This window comes from Syngnathus scovelli, chromosome 5 (genome assembly GCF_024217435.2).
Source record: "Syngnathus scovelli strain Florida chromosome 5, RoL_Ssco_1.2, whole genome shotgun sequence".
NCBI classification, from domain to species: Eukaryota; Metazoa; Chordata; class Actinopteri; order Syngnathiformes; family Syngnathidae; genus Syngnathus; species Syngnathus scovelli.
Genome location: NC_090851.1, coordinates 86,769 through 106,982, shown reverse-complemented (window position 1 = coordinate 106,982; position 20,214 = coordinate 86,769). Strand labels below are relative to the sequence as shown.

General features: G+C 57.4%; 3 protein-coding genes and 1 long non-coding RNA gene across 14 annotated transcripts; 3 read left to right on the top strand and 1 right to left on the bottom strand.

Moving 5' to 3' along the window:
* The first annotated feature begins 5 nt into the window (after positions 1 to 5).
* On the top strand, positions 6 to 6,890 carry alg13 (ALG13 UDP-N-acetylglucosaminyltransferase subunit). 9 transcript variants are annotated; one of them, XM_049719610.1, is made up of 23 exons: positions 6 to 102; positions 520 to 677; positions 2,008 to 2,091; positions 2,199 to 2,249; positions 2,325 to 2,371; positions 2,434 to 2,506; positions 2,582 to 2,663; positions 2,734 to 2,899; positions 2,981 to 3,035; positions 3,160 to 3,277; positions 3,353 to 3,417; positions 3,691 to 3,791; positions 3,872 to 3,957; positions 4,020 to 4,305; positions 4,396 to 4,500; positions 4,568 to 4,739; positions 4,811 to 5,000; positions 5,074 to 5,360; positions 5,437 to 5,560; positions 5,623 to 5,748; positions 5,823 to 6,082; positions 6,156 to 6,266; positions 6,342 to 6,890. In XM_049719610.1, the coding sequence occupies exons 2-23, from the start codon at positions 594 to 596 to the stop codon at positions 6,678 to 6,680; spliced, it is 3,012 nt and encodes a 1,003-aa protein (XP_049575567.1). In that variant the 5' UTR covers positions 6 to 102; positions 520 to 593; the 3' UTR covers positions 6,681 to 6,890. The 9 variants fall into 9 exon arrangements, with proteins under 9 accessions (XP_049575567.1, XP_049575571.1, XP_049575570.1 ...); XM_049719614.1 differs by having other exon boundaries at positions 7 to 102; positions 520 to 600; XM_049719611.2 differs by lacking the exons at positions 6 to 102; positions 520 to 677 and adding an exon at positions 1,052 to 1,479 and having other exon boundaries at positions 5,074 to 5,216; positions 5,289 to 5,360.
* Positions 6,891 to 7,096: 206 nt separating this feature from the next.
* On the top strand, positions 7,097 to 12,648 carry aars2 (alanyl-tRNA synthetase 2, mitochondrial (putative)). Its single transcript, XM_049719617.2, has 22 exons — positions 7,097 to 7,454; positions 7,668 to 7,856; positions 7,965 to 8,110; positions 8,174 to 8,365; positions 8,769 to 8,913; positions 8,972 to 9,111; positions 9,180 to 9,288; positions 9,412 to 9,450; positions 9,530 to 9,644; positions 9,725 to 9,852; positions 9,921 to 10,050; positions 10,151 to 10,323; positions 10,395 to 10,508; positions 10,600 to 10,740; positions 10,814 to 10,951; positions 11,031 to 11,134; positions 11,227 to 11,335; positions 11,469 to 11,594; positions 11,663 to 11,773; positions 11,837 to 11,935; positions 12,007 to 12,120; positions 12,190 to 12,648. The coding sequence occupies exons 1-22, from the start codon at positions 7,212 to 7,214 to the stop codon at positions 12,427 to 12,429; spliced, it is 3,045 nt and encodes a 1,014-aa protein (XP_049575574.1). The 5' UTR covers positions 7,097 to 7,211; the 3' UTR covers positions 12,430 to 12,648.
* On the bottom strand, positions 12,522 to 13,535 carry LOC125968526 (uncharacterized). 2 transcript variants are annotated; one of them, XR_011086870.1, is made up of 2 exons: positions 13,423 to 13,535; positions 12,522 to 13,200 (listed from the first exon to the last, which is right to left on the bottom strand). It is a non-coding gene; the product is annotated as an uncharacterized lncRNA (long non-coding RNA). The 2 variants fall into 2 exon arrangements; XR_007481332.2 differs by having other exon boundaries at positions 13,292 to 13,424.
* Positions 13,536 to 13,575: 40 nt separating this feature from the next.
* Positions 13,576 to 19,673, top strand: LOC125968492 (calpain-2 catalytic subunit). 2 transcript variants are annotated; one of them, XM_049719639.2, is made up of 21 exons: positions 13,576 to 13,955; positions 14,112 to 14,181; positions 15,607 to 15,725; positions 16,042 to 16,175; positions 16,313 to 16,481; positions 16,571 to 16,654; positions 16,716 to 16,801; positions 16,907 to 16,972; positions 17,057 to 17,217; positions 17,284 to 17,453; positions 17,525 to 17,536; positions 17,623 to 17,834; positions 17,967 to 18,003; positions 18,417 to 18,482; positions 18,548 to 18,605; positions 18,665 to 18,729; positions 18,817 to 18,885; positions 18,960 to 19,038; positions 19,203 to 19,319; positions 19,427 to 19,485; positions 19,565 to 19,673. In XM_049719639.2, the coding sequence occupies exons 1-21, from the start codon at positions 13,719 to 13,721 to the stop codon at positions 19,586 to 19,588; spliced, it is 2,094 nt and encodes a 697-aa protein (XP_049575596.1). In that variant the 5' UTR covers positions 13,576 to 13,718; the 3' UTR covers positions 19,589 to 19,673. The 2 variants fall into 2 exon arrangements, with proteins under 2 accessions (XP_049575596.1, XP_049575597.1); XM_049719640.2 differs by lacking the exons at positions 13,576 to 13,955; positions 14,112 to 14,181 and adding an exon at positions 14,620 to 14,873.
* Positions 19,674 to 20,214: the final 541 nt, after the last annotated feature.

The following is a 20,214-nucleotide window of genomic DNA, read 5'->3' as shown; positions in this document are numbered from 1 at the left end:
CAACAGTTCCGCTCTCAGTGGCGCGTGCTTGACCGCCGTCGGGAGAAGTGAAGCCACCAGCGCTCCTCGTACGTTGCCAATCGCAAACCTGCCTGAATTCAGGTGGCTTTCTCCGCATCCTTTTCTTTTTTTTTTTTTTTTTTTTGGTCTGCGGTGAAAATTCCACCGTGCATGCAGATGGCTGATTCCGATAGATTATTCGTTGCTCTCGTTCATCACAACGCATTTTGACCTCCAGCAAACCTTCTTCACAATTTCCTTAATTTATCTAGACATCTTCAACTCATTTCTTTCATTTCACCGAATAAACTTCATGCAGGTGGATAGCGGCATATCTCCATGCAGTCAGTACAAATCACGCTAGTTATTTTGAAGAGCTAAATGACATACCGATGAATAAATCAAGATAAATATATCTTTCAAATTACTTTTATTTTGCTAATGGCGGACAGCGCCTCCACGTGGTCGCCATTGTCGAGAGACGTCCGTCGGTGAACTCGGGTGCTTTTTCTCTTTCAGCCCGACTTTGCAACTCTCAGGACCGTTCAAGGGCGTTCGTGTGCTCTGGTGGTGCGACTTCCGACCTTCGTCGAATGCAGCGTATGTTCATGTCCGTAGCCAACAAGAAAATGGGATCGCTCTTCAACACAGCTTTGCGAATGGAATGTTGTTCCGATGTGCGTTCTTTGGAAATATTTGCGTCGAATGTTTGACGGTTTGTTTACTGATTTAAGACTGGATGCAATGACATTGAAAATGTGTACCCCTACATCATCTAGGTAAAAGGTCTCCACTTGTGTGTCATTTGTACTCTAGTTTGTCTATTGCGTATGCGTTTCTGCCTGTAAAATGTACTGTCTATTCATTTTAGCGGCATGAGTAAAATCGAGGTGTAAATTGGCTTTCTGTCCAGTAAATAACGATACAATTTCTTTATTATTGGTGGAAATTGGCTCTAAACGTAGCATCGCTGGCAAAAAAAAAACAAAACAAAACAAAAAAAATCGAGATTTTTATTTTCCCCTGGCATGAATGGACTCCGTCATAAGGAGTCAAATCAAAGTTAATCGTGAATTGGGGCTTTAAAAAATGTTTTTGTTGCTGCCCGGTCAAAATCAAAAAAAGAAGCTACGGCTTTGACTTTTTTCACTTGTTTTGATTGGATTGTTGTAGTTTTGCTTGGGCGGGCGAGGGCGTCTCGTCTCGGGCGGTACGTGACGTGACGTGACGCGACGCGACGCGACCCGACGCAGGTGTTTTGGCCCGTGGCTTGTTAGCGCTAATCAAGTGGCGCCCCAAGCTTTTGGCGCCATTTGAGCAGCAAAGACGACGACGGCGGCACGCAGTGGTAGTGGCGGCATGCAAAAAGGCCTCAAGAAGTATTTCGTCAACATGGACGACTACCTGGCCAGCCTCGGCCTCTACCGTAAGATGGTCGCCAGGGACGCGTCCAGCCTCTTCCGGGCCGTCTCCGAGCAGGTCAGAGCGAGCAGTCAAGCGGCCCGGCCCGGCTCGGGCCGGCCAAGCATTCGCCGTAGCTCTGCAGCTCATCCTCGAGCGAAGCAAGCTAATGCTAAAGGCCGGATCGCGGCTTTGCCCAGTCGGTGTTTTCTTGCCTTTCGTCTTTGTTTTCAAAGGAGCCTGTTTCGGTCCCCTTTGCAGTCGTGCGTGACTTGTTTTACTTGTGTAAGTTAATTACACGTGTTGTTCGTGGCTTTCGTTTTTGCGTCAGTCATTTGTGTGTTAGGACTGCCAATGGTTGTTGACTTGTTTTTTTGCACGTGTCTGTCGTGCGCTGTGCGCGGCTTTCGTTTTTTTTTCTTACTGTTTTTAGTGTTAGGATTGCAAATGATTGTTTTGCAGGAGCTGAGTCATTTCTCGAAATGTCGTCAATTCGGTTCTTTCGCGTGTAAACAGCACATTATTTCAAATGGCCTTTTTTTTGGTTTGTTTTTTAATATAATGATGTGTGTGTGTGTTTGTTTGATCGCACGTCTGTGTGTGTAGTTGTACTACTCTCAGAACTACCACCACACCATTCGTCAGGCATGTGCTGATTTCATGCGGGCAAACGCCTACGTCTTTGAGCCGGTAAGTTTAAGTGACGCCAGCCAGCAGGCGAGAGATGATGTCATGCGCGCGAGCGCGTATCGGAGGGAAACCCACGGCCGCGTGATGCCACCTGTTTTCCGTTCAAGTTCGTGGAAGGCTCGTTTGACAAGTATCTGGAGCGCCTGGAGGATCCTAAGGTGCGTGCAGGAACACACAGACGGACGGGCACAGAACCCCAACTGAGGACGCGTTTGTTTGCGTGTGTGTCGCAGGAGACGGTGGGCCAGGTGGAGATCAAGGCTCTGTCTCAGCTTTACAGGTGACGCTCGACCGGCGGCCGGGCTCAGAGCGCAACGCTTTGACGCAGGTGTGTTTGTACAGGCGCCGATTCCTGATCTACCGTTATCCCGGCAAAGCCGCCACCGTCATCTCCGAGGACGACTTTGTGGACAAGGTGAGCTGCGCTCCGCCCGCCCGTTGGCGTCGAGGCGGGTCACCGCGGTAACTGCATGCGTGTGGTGTGGCCTAGGTAACGTTGTCCTGCTCCATCAACGGGCACTATGACATCGTGTACCCCAGGAATTACCCCGCCTCCGCCGCGCTCAGCCAGGGTGAGTTCAAAGGTCGACTGCGGCCGCGCCATCACCGGCCGTGCGCGTGCGATGACGTGCCCGTGTGTAGCCCTGGTGTACGAGCTGCTCTACACCAAGGTGTTTGGTTGTGAGGAGGCGGAGCTTTCTCAGGCCGCCGAGGCCTTCAAGCTCGGAGGTCGTCGCTATCGGAACAGTCTGTCCGCCTGTAGCGACGTCGATGTCAGCTACGACGCCCCTGAAGACAGAGCTCACAGGTATGTGCGAGCGAGCGAGCGAGCGAGCGAGCTCCTGTGCTCTCGCATGCGTGCCCATGACGGCTGCCTTTCCCCATGCAGGGAGGAGGCGGAGGCAGGTGAGGAGAAGCTCGGAGTGTTGAGCGAGGACGTCAAGGTGAGACCGGCCAACGGCAGCGAGGCCACGCTGTCGTATGATTGCGAGTGTGTGTGTGTGTTGTTGAGTGTGAGCGTGCGCACCTTTGTGGTTGACCTGCGCTCACCCTTTCCCGTGTGCGCAGCCGGCGTGCGACGCTCCGCCGCCCGGCAGGCTGTGTCTACCTTACAAGGTGCTGAAGTCGCTGGACAGCGATGTTTACCGAAACGTGGAGTTTGACGTCTGGCAGGACAGCTGCAAAGGTAGGTAGGCTGCCAATTGGGCCCGCCCCGCCCCGCGACGGCGATCCTGACAATGTCATCCCGCCCTGCCGTCAGAAATGCAGAAGATGGACTACATGGTGTTTGCCGGCCGACAGTACTTCCTGGGGGACAAATGTCAGGTGAGCGCCGTTAGTCCAGCCAAACATTAAGGCCTAGCTAGAGCGACCAGACGTCGGCCCGCTTTGAAAGCGCCTTATATGGGCTTCTCTTCCGCCATTGCCAATGGATCTCAGCTAAGCCCAATTGAAACTCCTATGTATGATGAATAGAGACGATTGTCGATTTTGAAATTCAAATCAATCATCGATTCTGCAATGAAATGATGCTCTCCCCCCCTCCTCTCCTTTGCCTGATTACGTCACTGTGTGTTGTTGCAAATGTGTGCCCTTTAGGTGCGTCTGGAGCCCAAAGGAAAGTACTTTAACGCCTTTATCCAGGAAGTGGGAACGCACTCGGCCGCTGTCACCGTCTTCATCGAAGAGCTGGGAGAGAAGTAGATGCTCGCGCACGCACGCACGCACGCACACAGTGGGCAGCCCCCAGTCTGTAATGACAACTCCCGTCCACCATCAGACATTTGGTTCCTGTGACGGATGTGAAAGCTGTCAATCCGGTTCCAGCCTGGAACGCGTCGGCTCCGCCCCGCAAAGGCGACCCAGGTACGTCTCCCTCCCCTAATGTTAGCCACCAGCCGCGGCCACCTTCTCATTTGTCTTTGTAGACGTCGACGGGCGAGGTCACCAGAGGCATCAGCGCCATCGATACTTCAGGAAGTCTCGAGGGGGCGGTGTCCTCGTCAAGGGGGCGGACCCGGCGGTGCCCCCGACCTCCTCCTACGGTGGCCCAGCCCCCGGGCCGCTCCCGCCGCGCTTCCAGCCCGTGGGCCGGCCTCCGTCGGCCGGCGCCGTGCCCTACGACCCCTACGCTCCCCCGCACCACCACCACCATCAGCAGCAGCATGGCCAAACCTTCGTCGGCGCCAGAGCTTCCAGATACGGCACCGCCAGGTTGATGTGACAGCGAAGCTCAGTGGCACCCGAATATACTAACAACTACCTGTGTCTGTCTGTCTGTGCGTGTGTTTGGATTTGGGTCAGAAGCTTGAGCCGCGTGGTGAACCGCCACCTGGTGGGTCCTCATCTGACCTACTACCCGCCCGCCAGGCGTTACTACGATTACGACAGCTACGCTTTCAGATCTCGGTAAGAAGGGCCACGCGTTGGCATGATGGCTAGGAGGCGGAGTCCAAAGCCTCCATTTTGTGTTCAGTCGCAGTCGTCGTCATCTGGCAGCGGCGGCGGCGCTCGCCAAAGGGTGCCCCTACTTCAACGAAGACGACGCGGCCGAGCCGTCGGCGGAGATGGACGGCGCTGTGGCGTACTACCGCGTGGATGATGCCAACCATGACATTTTTGCCACGCTCACTACGGTATCCATTTTGGTGCGCTTGTCACTCGCCCGTTCTTTTTTTTCCCCCCCCATCTTATTCCATCTGTGCGTTTTATTTGAAAGAGCGCTTCGGTGCCGCAACCGCAGAGTGTGGTGGCTTCTCCCCCTCCCTCAAGCGCCTCCTATCGCCTCCAGAGAGGCTCAGGGGGCCCACTCCAACTTAGCCCATCGGCAGGGGGCGCCCTCACATGTTCGTCAGAGGAAGAGCAGGACGCTGACGCTGTCCAACGCGATCGGGCTGAGCTGACCCGCGGTGGGTGCGGCTAAGCGTGCCAGAAGCGGCCCGCTCGCCCTTTGCCGTGTCGTGATCCCTGTGCCTGTGTCAGACTTCAGGGACGACTTCATGTTGGCGTGTCAGGACGAGTCGCGCGGCGCGTCGTCGCCTTGGCCTCGCTCGCAGGAAGTTGACGCGACAGACGGCGGGTACCAGACGCCGAGCGTTTACGCCGGCGAGAGCCCCGCCGCACAGGTGACGTGCACTCTGACCCGCCGCTCGAGTCGCTCCGTTAAGGGATACCGTGACATCTCGGTCACGCCGCAGGACCGGGAGGAAGGAGGCCTCGTCGACTCTCCTCCGAGAGCCGACGAGGGCTACGGCTACACGGTGCAACAGGTGCGCACGCCCGTCGCCGCACGCGCACTCGTCAGACAAACCTCGGCCGGTGTGCTTGCTTGCGTATGCGTGTTAGGCGGTGAAGCCAATGGTGGTGATATCTTCCTCGCCGACTTCCTCCTCTTCCTCTTCGCCCTCGTCGTCGTCCCGTGTGGCCGGTGCACGGGCAGCGCCGGCACCGCACGTTCAACCTCGCTCGGGTGAGTCCCTGTAGGGCGCGTGTCCATAGCTGCGTGGACGCTCGTGCGTGTTTTGTTTGCAGTTGCCGTGGCGATCCCAGCTCCTGCACCCTGGTTGGTGAATGAGTTGGGAGAGGGGCTCTGCTCGGTGGTAGTGCCACCGCCTCCTCCTTACTCCTACGACCCCAACGGTAGCGACCTACCCAGAGGTAGGCGTATCTGCCATTATTGGGATTTGCGTTTGGAATTCTAATCATTGCCTTTGTGGTGGTGCATCTTGCAGACTGTCGCGTCCTTCAGTACTACTACAACCTGGGAGTGCAGGTTGCGTATATCTCGTGTCCATCTAGCGTGTGCCTGTGCGCGTCACATGGTGTGGTGACTGATGTCCTCAGTGGTACCATCAGAGCTGCTGGCAGCAGCAGCAACAGCAGCAGCACCAGCAGACGGTGGCGCCCTACTCCCCCGCTTTGTACCCTTCCGACGTGGTCCACACCTACCAGCACTGCCCTCCTTACCTTGGCCAGGAAGCCCCTCCACTCCGTGAGATCATCTCCGTGTGTTTGTGTGTGAGACAGAGAGCAGGTCTGACTTTCTGATCTTTTTCCATCTGCAGCTGCCCACCCGTCCTACGCCGAGGTGGGGCGCAGCGGACCGCTGCAGCCTCCGCCCCCTTATCTGGAAACCAACGGGACGGTGGAGTGTCAGACGGACACGCATGGCCTCGGTCGGTCGGTCGGTCGTAATGCGTGCTTGAATGACAAAGTTGACAAATGCTAACTCTGCTGGTTTTGTCTCCTAGGCCCCGCCCATTCGCTGGATGGCTCCTCCCTCAATGCGCCGTCTTCGGCCCCCGCTTTGTACCCGGACCAAATGGGCCTCCCCTCTGTCCTGCACCTGCCTTATGAAACTCCACCCCCAGCCACCTACCTGTCATCCGCCCCACCCCCTCTGGTACATTCTGCCCACCACCCTTACCACACACACCACGCCTGTGTGCCTGCGCACTGGGGTGGGCACACCTCGCGGGTCTACTGCCCCGCCCCCACCCCACCCCACGTGGTGGGCTACATTACATCTCCGCCCACACACTTTATCCCACCTAGCGCCTGATGCGCGTGTGCTAGCCCTGGCTCGCTAGTTATGCTGGTACCAAAGGCAGCGCCTTAAGTTGATTTGTTTGAATTGGTTGTCGCGGTTAGCGTCGCGACAAAACCGTTGACTTTGCGCCGGCCACCCGGAGAGAGATGGGCTCGGCCGGTCCCTCTTCACTGTCGAAGGGATGTTTTTGTTACTGCCACACGGTGTCTGTTTGATTTTTGTTCACTTGGTTCCAGGTTCAATAAAGTTTGTCACCAGCAGAGATAAAAAAAAAAAAAACTTGTGTGAAGGTCGTTATTGTTTAGACGTGACTAACGTTGTGTGTCCCCAGCTCACATGATTGTTTGGAAAATGTCAAGCACTTTGAATCGGTCGACAAAAGCGCAAATATGTAGTCCGAGGAGCGCTGCTGTGCGCCTCCCGGGCGCTAGATGGCGGTGCGGCGCTATAGCCGTGTTTTTTTTTTTTTTTCTCGTCCCGCCCGCCCGCCGGCGCCGTTGAAGAGCACCACGGCGGTGGCGAGATCGCCAACTTCTCCTCCTCCTCGTCGTTCTCGTAATGACCTTTTGACATGGCGGTTCTCCTCCCTCGGCCGCCGATACTCACCCTGCTTCCCCGAAGCTTGGCGCCGTTTCGGCCGCTTGGCTGGGTTCGCCGAGCTAGCGTGTGTCCCCCGGAAGTCAGCGCCGAGCGCGTCCGTAAGACTTTCGTGGACTTCTTCGAGCGGGAGCACGGACACCTGTCGGTGCCGTCGTCCCCGGTCCGGCCCAGGGGGGATCCCAGTCTGCTCTTTGTCAACGCCGGAATGAACCAGGTTCGGTCGGAGCCGAGAGCTTTCAAAATTAGAGCGAGCTATCATCTTACTCAACTGGCAAACAAACGATGGTGACCATTTCATGTTTTCCAGTCACGAGGCAAAATGAGCAAATCTCAGAGTGACCTTTGGAAACGTGCAATGACTTCAATTGAAAAGATGAGATATTTCATGCACACAAGTTGTTTGAAGCATTTTCTTTTTCTGTTGCAGTTCAAGCCCATCTTGTTGGGCACGGCAAACCCTCGCAGCGCCATGGCCTCGTACCGACGCGTGGTCAACAGTCAGAAGTGCGTGCGGGCGGGCGGCAAGCACAACGACTTGGACGACGTGGGCAAGGACGTGTACCACCACACGTTCTTCGAGATGATGGGCAACTGGTCCTTCGGTGACTACTTCAAGGTAGTGTCATTTGATTTGCATGCGCGCAGAACGACAAAGATTGGTCACCATGTGTGGAGTTCGGTGCTACCTCGCGGGCGGGTTCATTGACCCCACCGGTGCCGGCAGGAAGAGGCCTGCGCCATGGCCTGGACGCTGCTGACGGAACGCTACGGGATGGCGTCCGACAGGCTCTACGTGTCTTACTTTGCCGGCGACGCCGCTTTGGGCCTGGGAGCCGACGAGGAAACGCGCCGTATCTGGCTGGACCTCGGGTAGGCCCGCGACACGGACGCTGTGGTGCGCACGAGGGTGATGAGCTCAAGCCGCTTCCTCAGGGTTCCTCCGGATCGCCTCCTCGCGTTCGGCCTGAAGGAGAACTTCTGGGAGATGGGCGACACGGGCCCCTGCGGCCCATGCACCGAGATCCACTACGACCGGGTGGGAGGCCGCGACGCCGCCCCCCTGGTCAACACCGGCTGTCCGGATGTGCTGGAGATCTGGAACCTGGTCTTCATGCAGTACAACAGGTGCATGGAGCGCTCTATCGCTAAGCGCTGCCTCGGCGTGCGTACGGCGAGAGGTGCCTCGGTTCAGCTTACGTACGGCGAGCATTGCCTCGGCTCGGCTCACTTACGTCGAGCGTCGCCTCGGCTTACCGTACGTACGGCGAGCGTTGCCTCGGCTCGGCTTACGTACGGTGCACTCGCCTGCTCCAAACTCTGTTTCTGGGCTGTTGCTAACTGTGTTTTTGGGAATGGATTTTTCCATCCCATACTGGGCTCATCATTCCCCTGCTGCATATGGCTCACGGATGGAAACAAAAGATGGTTTTTTAAAAAAAAAAAAAAAAAAAATTAACCAGAGTTGTACTTGTTTGGCTTTATCCTTTGGGTTGGATCGAGGCTGAAACTCTCGGCGTTTGTCCGTCAGGGAGCGTGACGGGGAGCTCCACGCGTTGCCGTGCCGCAGCGTGGACACGGGTTTGGGTCTGGAGAGGCTGCTCAGCATCCTTCAGGGCAAACGCTCCAACTACGACACGGACCTCTTCACCCCGCTGATGGACGCCATCCACCGGGTACGACACGGCAAGCGCTAAGCCGCCCGCCCATCCGCTCAGGTGTCTTCCTCTTCAGAGAAGCGCCGCGCCGCCGTACGGCGGCCAGACTGGACCCGAGGCGCGGATGGACACGGCGTACCGGGTAGTGGCCGACCACGCCCGCACCCTGGCGGTCTGCATCGCCGACGGAGTCCACCCCGGCGCGTCGGGAGCCGAGTGAGTGGCGGGCGGGGGCGGGGCCGCATCCGACGGGCCGTCATGCCCGCCTTTCTACTCTCTGTCAGGCTGGTGCTGAGGAGGATCCTGAGGCGGGCGGTCCGCTTCTGCTCGGAGGTCCTGCGGGCTCCCCGGGGAACGCTGGCGAGCCTGGTGCCGCACGTGGCGCGCAGCCTGGTACGTTGGCTTCGGCACCACCCATCTTCCCATTGGGCCTGAAAATGGCAGCGTGCAGTCCCAAGTGGCGCACAAAGGCAACCTGTCCGTCTTGCGTGACCCTGGTCTCACGCACCCACCCAGGGCGACGTGTATCCGGAAGTGCGCCACGAGGTCCACAGGGTGAGTCCGCCGTGCCGGCGAGCCGACGCTGTCCGACAGCAAATCCGACAGCGAGCGTCTGACGCCGAGCGTCCGCCAGGTGATGGAGGTCATCGACCAGAACGAGGATCACTTCCTGTCCAATCTGCAGCGGGGCAGCCGGCTGGTGCGCCGCACCCTCCGAACCTTGGATCCACAGCGCCCTCTCTTTCCCGGTGGGTTCACCCGGTAGCAGGCTCACCCGGCGTCGAACCCACGACAAAGTGTCTTAACCTTGTGCGTGTCTTTTGTCCAGCGGCGGTGGCGTGCTCGCTGCACCAGGACTTGGGCTTCCCGCTGGACCTGGTGGAGCTGATGCTGGACGAGGAGGGCGCCTTCGTCGACCGCCAGGAAGTGGAACGGCTTGTGGCAAAGCAACACAAGGTGCTGCCCGCTGCTCCGCCCCGCCCCGCCAAGCAACTGCGCTAACACGTCGTCGCTGGCGGCGTCAGGTGATGTCGGAGCGGGCCGACGATCGGCTGACGTTGAACGCGGTCGCCCTGGACCAGCTGCGGCGAGAGGGCGTGGCTCACACGGACGACAGCCCTAAGTACAAGTACACGGTCCAACGGGAAGGCTACGGTACGCGACCACGCCCACGCGTGTGCCTCTCTCCCCCCTCCCTTGGCCTGACCTGACCTGGCCAGCATTGGTTGAACTGAGCGACCGCTTTCACCCCCAGCGTTCCCGACGTGCCAAGCGCGCGTAGTGGCTCTGTTTGACGGCACGACGTTGGTGTCTCAAGTGGAACCGGGTCAGCGCTGCACCGTCATCCTGGACCGGACTTCCTTCTACGCCGAGCAGGGCGGACAGGACGCCGACCGCGGGTACTTTGTACGAAGCAGTGGACAGGAAGTGCGTCTTTGCTGCCTTTGCCGCTCTGGCCGTCCGTTCCGCTCTCAGCGCCCGGACTTCCCCTTTGTCAGGACCTGCCCTTCCCCGTGGAGCACGTGTCGGCGGCGGGGGGCTACGTGATGCACCAGGTGACGGCTGCCGACGCCCTCCAGACCGGAGAGTGCGTGCACCTCCATCTGGACCAGGTGACTGCACCACAAATGAACACACGCGGTGGCGCTAGCTAACCTGCACACAAGCGCTTCCAAAAGATCAAGCATCTTATGGCGCCCTCAGGCCCACCGTGTGGCGTGCATGAGAAACCACACGGCCACGCACCTGCTCAACCATGCCCTGCACGACCTTCTGGGCCCGTCCGTCAGCCAGAGAGGATCGCACGTGTCCGCTCGGCGCCTACGCTTCGACTTCAGCGTCAAGGTGGGCCCGTCGGGCGGTCGGTCGGCCCGTCGCCGATCAATGAACTTGACTGGAGTTGACGCGCCTCTTCAAGGGCTCGCTGAGCGCCCAGCAGCTTCGGCAGGTGGAGGCCTGCGTCAATGCGGCCGTGGCGGCCAACCAGGCGGTGCACGTCCAGGAGGTCCCCCTGAAGGTCGCCATGAACATCCCAAACATCCGCACGGTGGACGAGGTGAGTGCCGCTGCGCCCTGCCTGCCTGCCTGCCTGCCTGCCTGCCTGTCACTTCCTCTCCTCGACTTGCTGCCTTCAGGTGTATCCCGACCCCGTTCGAGTGGTCTCGCTGACGGTTCCGGTTTCAGAACTTTTGGAGCGCCCTGTGGCCGAGCGCGCGTCGGTGGAACTCTGCTGTGGAACGTGAGAGCGAGTGCGCTTTTGTTGTGAGACGCCACCCGCCTCCACTCCACTCCGCTTCGCCCCCCTCATGTAAGCGTGCGTGTGTGCCTCAGTCACCTAGTGCAGACGGCCTCCGTCGGCGACCTGGTGATCGTGTCCGAGCGGCAGCTAGTCAAAGGGATCGCTCGCATTGTCGCCGTCACGGGAGCGGAGGCCACTCAGGTGGGTACAAACGGGTTCCCTATTCTTAGCCCAGCTCCACCAACAGTGAATTCAAGTCCAGATTAGCCTAGCCTAGCCTGGCCCGGCCCGGCCCGGCCAACCGCCGCTGACGTCTCGCCAATGTAATTTTGAGGCTCGGGAGGCGGGCCAATCGCTGCTGGAGGAAGTAGACTCCCTGGCGGCCAGAATGGCGGCTTCCGCCTCCTCCTGTTTGGACTCGGCGCAGAGTCTCGCCAAGGAAGTGGGCGTGCTCTCTGATGTGAGTGACGCGCGTTTTTGTCATTGCGCTCGCTCTGCGAGTTCAGCTTCTGGACTTGCCTCCTCCAGGCGGTGGATAACACGCCCATCCCCCAATGGCTGCGAGGAGAACTGCAGGCACGCCTCAAGACCATGCAGAGGCGGAGCAACACTTTGGTCAGGAAGTTGGAGAGCGCCCAGGTGAAGGTCGTCTTGGTCAAAGTTCTACTTCGCGTCCAGCAAGCTAAGCGGCGTGCTCGACAGGCGGCGGTTGCGGCCCAGGCGGTGCTGGCCGGCGCCAAGCAGGAAGCTGTGCTGGTGGACGCTGTGCTGGTGGACGCCGTGCAGGCGCCGTCCTTGGCGGTAGGTCGACGTCTGGCGCCGTAGCTCATCCCAGTTGGCGTGTCTGGCACCGGCCTTTTGCGTGCGTTCAGGTGCTGGTCAAGACGGTGAACCTGGTGAGTTCAGCTCATCCTTCCGCTCACGTCATGCTGTTGGCTCCCCAGAAGCATCCCGCAAAAGTCCTGTGCGCCTGTCAGGTTCCCAAGGTAGTGACGCTAGCGGGGGAGGGTCCACTGTCTGTTCAGAAGCGTCTGATCCGCCGCGGTCTCGCTCAGGACTCGGCGGCAGCGCTCCCGGCTTCCGATTGGGCAACGGCCGTTTGTCGGAGGATGGGCGGCGACGGGGGCGGCTCGGCAGTGGTGGCGCGTGGAACCGGAAGTAGCCGTGACATGGCTGAAGCGCTGACGTGGGCCCAAACGTTTGCTCGCACTCGTCTCGTGACCTTGACGCCGTCGCAGCGACCCGAACAGCTTCCTGCGCAGTCTGGAAGTCTGGGGGCGGGGCCCGAGCGCTAAGCATGGCGTGATGACAATGGTGAGTGCAAGCCCCGCCCCTACGTCCGCCCTCCTGCTGTCAAGATGCCACTTTTTGAAGAAAGGCGCTCAAGTACTGCAAATCTAACGTAATATATTCTGTCATGATCATGGCGGCGAGAGCAACATAAGTATGTCGATCATGTCGCTTCTCATACAATTGTGTCAATGTGGGCTCGAGTAAAGATGGATTGGATTGAACTTTGGAGTGAGTGCACATCTGCCGTATTGAAACTCACCCGTGCAGTTCCTCTGTCCGCCACCGGGTGGCATTGTCGCAACGCGTACGGGCCAGCGCTTGTCCAACTCGCGACGCCTCGCCATGCAAAAGCAAACGTTGGCGATGAGCAATGTTGAAGCGCGGGCGGGGCGCAGTTGGCCTCCCCCTTCATTCAAAAGCAGAACGAGTTGAAAAGCAAACTTCGGTCCACTCCAGTCATATTTGGTGTCAAGAGAGCAGCCGTCTCTGGCGCCATCTTGCGCCACGAGTGAGACATACACGAAACAACCACGCCCAAGTAAAGACGACCGATGGTTTTCTTGTAGAGCTAGCTGCTTTGATGCACGAGATGGATGGCTGCGGTCTGTCGGAGAGAATGCGAAGACGACTCCAAGTTACTCTTTGAAGGGATGAGGAGCAAAATAGATTGGAAAGGCTCCAGGGTGGCACGACGGCCACATCCGTTTGTCTTCCAGCGTCAAAATGCGTCGCTCTGCAACAGTCCGGCTGCTACCCGCCCGCTCCGTCGGTGTCTAGCGATCAAAGGAGCAATTATTCCAGAACAAAGATTCCCCAAAACAAAGGAAAAAAAACGTTATTACTCGACCAATCTTGTCTTGTTACCCTGGGATAGTGAGAAACGTAATTTCGATCGCTTTGTGTGTCTTGACATGCGGAGCTATTGACAATAAAGGAGACTTTGACTTTGACTCACTCACTCACTCACTCACTCACTCACTCACTCACTCACTCACGCCAAGGCAGGGCAAGGGACAGGCGGCGCACGGCCTTTTCTTCCCTTCATCCAAGCTGGAATCAATTTCCGAGTTTACGGAAGCACACGACGCCTTCCCAGCCTGGGCCGGCCCCGCCCCTTCGGCAGGGCGTGGGTTTATTTGCCCTGCGGTGACGTCACGCGGAGCAGAACTCCAGACTGACAACTTTTTCTTCGCACTCACGCAGGCAGGCAGGCGGGCGGAAAGTTGAGCGAAGCAGCCGAACTTTTTTTTCCCTTGCTCGCTCGCTCGTTCGTTCGTTCGCACTCGTCGCCATGTCCGGCGTGGCGTCCACCCTGGCCAAGAAGCGCGCCATGGCGGCGGGCTTCGGCTCCAATCAGCGGGCCGTCCCCTTCCTCAACCAGAACTTCGGCGCCCTGCGGGCCCAGTGCCTGAGCAGCGGCAGGCTGTTCTGCGACCCCACCTTCCCGGCTGCCCCCGAAGCCCTCGGCTTCAAAGAGCTCGGACGCAACTCTTACAAGACCCGCGGGGTCACCTGGAAGAGGCCCACGGTACGTCTGTGACGTCGCTCGCCCCACGAGTGACCGTGGGCAGGGCAGGGCACGGGAGGGAGGGGAGGGCGCGGTCGGTCCCTCATCAGCACTAAAACTGGAAGGACGACCACTTGGAGGCGATTGAGCCCGTTCGTTTGTGTTGTGTCCAATCAGGAGCTGGTGTCCTCACCTGAATTCATCGTGGGCGGAGCCACCAGGACCGACATCTGCCAGGGGGCGCTCGGTACGTTCCCGCTTCCCTCTCCGTCCGCGCGTTCTTCAGCCGGTCTGCTTGCTTGCTTGCTCGCTTGCTTGCCTGCTTGCCAAGTGGTTTGAAAATGATTTGTAATCGTTTGGATTCTTCTCATCGTGTCTACAAGGCAGTCAGTTACAAATCTTGGCTAGATGTGGTTCAGCCATAGCTGAACACCTTTCTGTCCCTTCTCATTAAACTCTGCTAAGTCCAACGCTGTGCAGGGATGTTCCAGCAGGGGGCGTATGAAGAGGTGCTGCATGGTCTGTGGTTTGGATGTTCGTTTGGATGTATACCTCACTCTGTCCAAACCTTTAGTATGTCAGCAGTCGACATTCTCCAATCGTCCATCCTCCTCTCTTCCTTCCTTCACTTGCGCTGTTGGCACGCACCCGCACAAACAGGCGGACAGACACACCCTCCCTCACCCTTGGTGTGTGTTTGTGCCTGATGAGTCACCAGCTGCGTGACTCAGTCTTTGTTTTCACATGTTGGAAATTTTTCTGCCGGCAGCTTTTGTTCGCGTGCGTGCGTGCGTGCGTGCGTGCGTGCGTGTTGAGGTCTGCGGAGGAATGTTTGGCCCAGTGGAACTGCAGCTCTCGTGCTGTGCTGTATGTTAAAGATGCCAATCGTATACATGTGTGTGAGTTGGAAAGAGGAAGTGGAAGTTGGACACCCCTCTGGTGAGGCATGCTTGTCCAAGAATGCGTGCACACTTCCTGTCACTCATCCTTCCAGATGCAGGTCGAGGGCCTGTCTCATTTGCCAATGGAGCAAGCAGATGAGGCTTCCCGGATGACAAATCGAGTAGGGACTCTTGACGCCCGCGCCAAGGAAAAAGAAAAATCAATTTATTTCTTAAGATTGAGATGCAGCATCTGATTTTCAAGAGGGACCCAGAGCGTTTCTAGCTTTGCTCTCAGGCCATGGTCACCGCTCCGACTTGGCCTCAAATGAACTGACCGGATGGCTCGCAAGTAGAAGAAAGCCCATTCTTCTATGGTCACAGAGCAGCCCTGCTTTTGATGCGCACAAAAAAAAAAAAAAAAAAGATTCAATCAATATCAATAAGATTGTTCCTATTCTGGGTGATCTTTGACATGTTGGAAGCGCCCATGCTACCGCATTCAAGGGGACCTCCAAGTCAAAAAATCAAGGAGCAAAATTCAGGCTAAAATAATCATGGAATGAGTAATGCCGGTGGTCACAATGTTTGAATTAAAGTGCGCCACCGTTTCCCCACGCTCGGCATCCCTCGCCTCCACTCGGCACCCTTCAACGCTTCGCTCGGGTTAGCTTTGGACGCATCGGCCACGGACGTCCCTCGTATTTGGCGAGTCTAAATATTGACTGGTGATTGACAGGAAGTGAGTGGTGATTTTGTGGGCGTGTCTAACTGTTGTGGTGGCAACGCAGGTGACTGTTGGCTGTTGGCGGCCATCGCGTCGCTGACCCTCAACGAGTATGTGATGGCTCGCGTCGTTCCCGACGACCAAAGCTTTCACGACAACTATGCCGGGATCTTTCATTTCCAGGTCAGAAGTCACAGCCTCGTTCGTCCGCCCGCCCGCCTCTTCTCCGTCTATTTGCGCTGCGCTGTGTTGAAAGACACCCTCCTCCGTATTTGCTGAAAATGTCACTCGTGCCAACGTTGTCATCACTCAACAAAACTCGTACTCAACACACTCGCACTTTTGTACACACACACACACACACTCACACTCGTCATTAGTGTGCAATTTATTTACCCTGTGATTGCACTCCCACTCCACAAGATGACACCAATTCATTTAAAAGGCAGAGAGAGTTTTGCACGCATGTACATACTTATTCCTGCTCGCATGCGCCTAGTTTTGGCAGTTTGGCGAGTGGGTGGACGTGGTGATCGACGACCGCCTTCCCGTGAAAGACGGCGAGCTTCTGTTCGTGCACTCGGCGGAGGGTCGTGAGTTTTGGAGTGCTCTTCTAGAGAAGGCCTACGCCAAGTGAGACTTCGCCCGAGGCTGTTTGCCCCCCAGCTGCCTCAGAGCGTCCTAGCATCCGTGTGTGTGTGTGTGTGTGTGTCTGTGTGCGTGTGTGTGTGTCTGTGTGCATGTGTGTGCGTGCACGCACGCGCGCGCAGGGTGAACGGCTGCTACGAGGCCCTGTCGGGGGGCTCCACCACGGAGGGCTTCGAGGACTTCACCGGGGGCATCGCCGAGAACTTCGACCTCCAACGAGCCCCCGCCGACCTCTTTGAAATCCTGCAAAAGGCCTTGGAAGCGGGGGCCCTCCTGGGCTGCTCCATTGACGTCAGTAACTGGCGGTCACGCCGCACGGAACGAGGGCGGGGCTGGCCGGCCGCATGATGACAGGCGTGTGTGCACGTGTGTGCCATCAGATCACCAGCGCGGCTGACTCGGAGGCGGTGACGCGTCAGAAGCTGGTCAAAGGTCACGCCTACTCCCTGACGGGTGCCGTGGAGGTCAGACGCGCTGTCCCGTCCGGGTGCGGCCGCACTTGGTTGAACTCTCCTTTGTGGGCAGGTCAACTACCGAGGGCGTCAGGAGAAGCTCGTCCGTGTCAGGAACCCGTGGGGTCAAGTGGAGTGGACCGGTGCCTGGAGTGACGGGTACGACGGCAGCCACGTCATGGCGCGGGGCGGGAAGCCACGTCATATTGCGGGGCGGGAGGCCAGGGCGGCGGCGCGCGTGACCTCTCACCCTCTAACCCGCAGGTCGTCCGAGTGGGACTCGGTGCAGGGAGACTGTCCCCATGCCAACGCCGAGGACGGAGAATTCTGGTGAGCAATAGCGGCCGCATCTCCCAACGCACAGCGTCCTGGACGTGCGCCCGGAGTGAGCGCTCTCTTTTACGTTTGGCCAAGGATGTCGTACCGAGACTTCCTGCGTCACTACTCCCGCGTGGAGGTGTGCACTTTGACCCCCGACACCATCTTGGACGACTCGGTGAAGCACTGGAGCGTCAACAAGTTCGACGGCTCGTGGCGGCGCGGCTCCACGGCCGGCGGCTGCAGGAACCACGCCTGTGAGTTGACCTAACGCGCTAGCTTAGCTTCATTCATCGGTGACGCGACGGCCTGCGCGCTCGCAGACACCTTCTGGATGAACCCGCAGTTCGTCATCAAGTTGGACCCCGAGGACGATGACCCGGACGACGGCGAGGTGGGATGCAGCTTTGTGTTGGGCTTGATCCAGAAGAACCGAAGAAAGCTCAGGAAGCAGGGCGAGGACATGCACACCATCGGATTCGCCATCTACGAGGTAAGCCGCCGCCGCCCCCCCTGGCGTGGAGCCTTGTTACCGTAGCTAAACTTATGCGTGTTGTGTTTCAGCTTCCCAGACAGGTGAGCAGCGCACGCACGCACACACCCTGGCCGGATTGAAAGGGAGAGAGTCGCGTGCCTCGGTAACGGAGCCGTTTACGCCCCAGTTCCACGGCCAGCAGCAAGTGCACCTGGACAAGAACTTCTTCCTGACGCACGCTCAGACGGCTCGCTCGGAGACCTTCATCAACCTGCGCGAGGTCAGCACCAGGTTCAAGCTGCCGCCTGGCGAGTACCTGGTGGTGCCCTCCACCTTCGAGCCCCACCTCGACGGCGACTTCTGCATACGCGTCTTCTCCGAGAAGCAAAGCCAGACCGTGTAAGGCGCCGCTGTCTGTCCGCCGAGCGGCAGGGACTCCAGTCTGTTTGCGGGCGGCAAACAAGATGTCGACGCGACCCAACAAGGCTGCCCTTGTTTTCACTCATCTGCGTGTGTGCTTGATATTTTCAGGCCCTTTGACGACCCGGTCAGCGCAGACCTTGATGATGTGAGTCAAGAAATATCATGAAGCGGTCTTGGTGTTGGGCACAGTTCTCGCAAAATTTCAAGCGTGACACCTCACTCCGGTGGCTATGACTAGAGCCACTTGGGCTCCCCCTAGTGGTAGACAAAAGACTCACGGCCACTCGACTTAAACCTTAAATACAATCCTTAAGTGTCGTTTGTCGGCGCAAGGACGTAGAAATGATCATTCTTTTGCGTAATATCTGGCCTTTGTGACAAACTAAAGTCAAACGTTTGGAGCACTCGAGAGATTCCCTATTTAACTGGAGGCAGAACCATAAACTGATGCTAAATTGACCGAATTGGACAGCGCCGGCCTTCCGCCCGACAGCGACCGTACGGAAATGACAAGAATGTGCCCCGTTGACTTTGGCTACTGTGACTTTGCCTCGACAGGAAACCGTTCCGGAGGAGGAGGTGGACGCGGCTTTCCGAGGCCTGTTCGCCAAGCTGGCGGGACCGGTACGTCGCTCGCTCACGCTCACATGCTAACAGTTGCGTAAAAGCTAACACGTGCGCCGCTTCAGGACATGGAGATCTCCGCGGCGGAACTGCGGGCCATCATGAACAAGATCGTCGCCAAGCGTGAGTTTCCAGGCTCAGTCGGACGGACGGCAAACGTTTAATGGTCTCTCCGCAAACAGGAAGTGACATCAAGACGAGCGGCTTCAGCATGGAGACGTGCAGAGTCATGGTTAACCTCATGGACGTATCCTTCCTCGGCGCGGCGCGGCGCAGCGCATATCCTGACCGCGGTCGAATAAGACGCGGCGCGTGATCCTTGACACTGTAGCAGGAGAGCAGCAACGGGAAGTTGGGTCTGTCAGAGTTTGCCACCTTGTGGAAAAAAGTGCAGCGCTACCTGGTAGGAGGGCAACTTTGAACCTGCGGACACGTGTGCTCCGTGTCACCTCCTCACCTTCTCTCGCTCTCTGACAGTCCATCTACAAGAAGAACGACACGGACAACTCCGGCACGATGAGCACACCCGAGATGAGAGTCGCCTTCAAAGACGCCGGTCAGTCCCGGCACGCCCTTAGGCTTCTGCGGAGCCATGTCATCTTCCAAGATCGGTGGCATCGTTAGTGCTGTTCCAATATGGAATGGTTTTGATTCTGCTCTAAAGAGAATCAATCAGTCTTCCCCTTGGCTTTGTTGGCTCCAAAGTGTTTTGTTTGCTAGGTTTCACCCTGAACAACGCCATCTACCAGCTGTTGGTTGCCCGCTACGCTGAGCCAGACTTGACGCTGGACTTTGACAACTTTGTGGGCTGCCTGATGAGGCTGGAGATCATGTTCCGTAAGCTAATCGCACTTCCGCTAATTAGCAAGCGCTAAGCTCAGTACGAAACTTTGCAACTGCTAAGCTAAGTCCAAAATGTATCCAATTGTGTTTTGTGTGCTTAGGAATTTTCAAGAAGTTTGACCCGAATGACAGCGGATCCATCCAGCTCAACTTCAATGAGGTCAAAGTTCATCTCAATGAATCAAAATTGTCTGTGTTGGAAGTGTTGTCATAACATGTTGTTGTCTTTCTCTCCTTAGTGGTTAAACTTCTCCATGATCTGAATGCCCTTCAACCCCGACCCAGTAAACAACTTCACTTAATTTGCCTCTGCGAAACATTTCAACAAATAAAGGTTGAAGAACATTCCTTACCGTTGAGGCCTCAAATGGCGAAGTTAGCATGGAGACTTAACACAGGCCGAGCTCATGAAGATCTCTTGGCTTAGCATCTTTCTCTCTCTCTCTCTCTCTCTTCCCCCACCCACCCCTCTCTCTCTCTTCCCCCCAACCCACCACACTCTCTCTCTTCGCCCCAACCCGCCCCTCTCTCTCTCTTCCCCCCCACCCGCCCCTCTCCCCATCACGGACCGTACATGTTCATAAGCTTTTCTGTAAGTACGAAAGAATTTGCTATAAGGTTATTTTCATCTACCACTCCCGAGACAAGAGTAAGATAGGCTGGCTAGGCATCAATGCAACCTTCGCTCAACGTCTCCATGGAGACGAACGAACGACTGGGTTCGACTGCCTCGTGAACTTGCACAAGGATGGGGGGTCGAGTGAAGTGAAGAAAAAGTGAGAAAACACAGTGATGTGAACTGAAAACACCGCGGGCAAATGAACATGATCGGATTGGGCGCGTTTAGCAGTTGGCAACGCAAGATGGCTGCCGATAGCGTCACTTTAGC

Coding starts and splice junctions, on each gene's coding strand:
- LOC125968492 (XM_049719639.2), top strand. CDS start 13,719: ATGTCCGGCGTGGCGTCCACCCTGGCCAAGAAGCGCGCCATGGCGGCG. Junction 14,182..15,606: donor CATCTGCCAGGGGGCGCTCG/GTACGTTCCCGC, acceptor GTGGCAACGCAG/GTGACTGTTGGCTGTTGGCG. Junction 18,730..18,816: donor TCATGGTTAACCTCATGGAC/GTATCCTTCCTC, acceptor ACACTGTAGCAG/GAGAGCAGCAACGGGAAGTT.
- alg13 (XM_049719606.2), top strand. CDS start 1,360: ATGCAAAAAGGCCTCAAGAAGTATTTCGTCAACATGGACGACTACCTG. Junction 1,480..2,007: donor TCCGGGCCGTCTCCGAGCAG/GTCAGAGCGAGC, acceptor CTGTGTGTGTAG/TTGTACTACTCTCAGAACTA. Junction 3,418..3,690: donor TCCTGGGGGACAAATGTCAG/GTGAGCGCCGTT, acceptor TGTGCCCTTTAG/GTGCGTCTGGAGCCCAAAGG.
- aars2 (XM_049719617.2), top strand. CDS start 7,212: ATGGCGGTTCTCCTCCCTCGGCCGCCGATACTCACCCTGCTTCCCCGA. Junction 8,111..8,173: donor CGTATCTGGCTGGACCTCGG/GTAGGCCCGCGA, acceptor CCGCTTCCTCAG/GGTTCCTCCGGATCGCCTCC. Junction 11,595..11,662: donor AAGTGGGCGTGCTCTCTGAT/GTGAGTGACGCG, acceptor TGCCTCCTCCAG/GCGGTGGATAACACGCCCAT.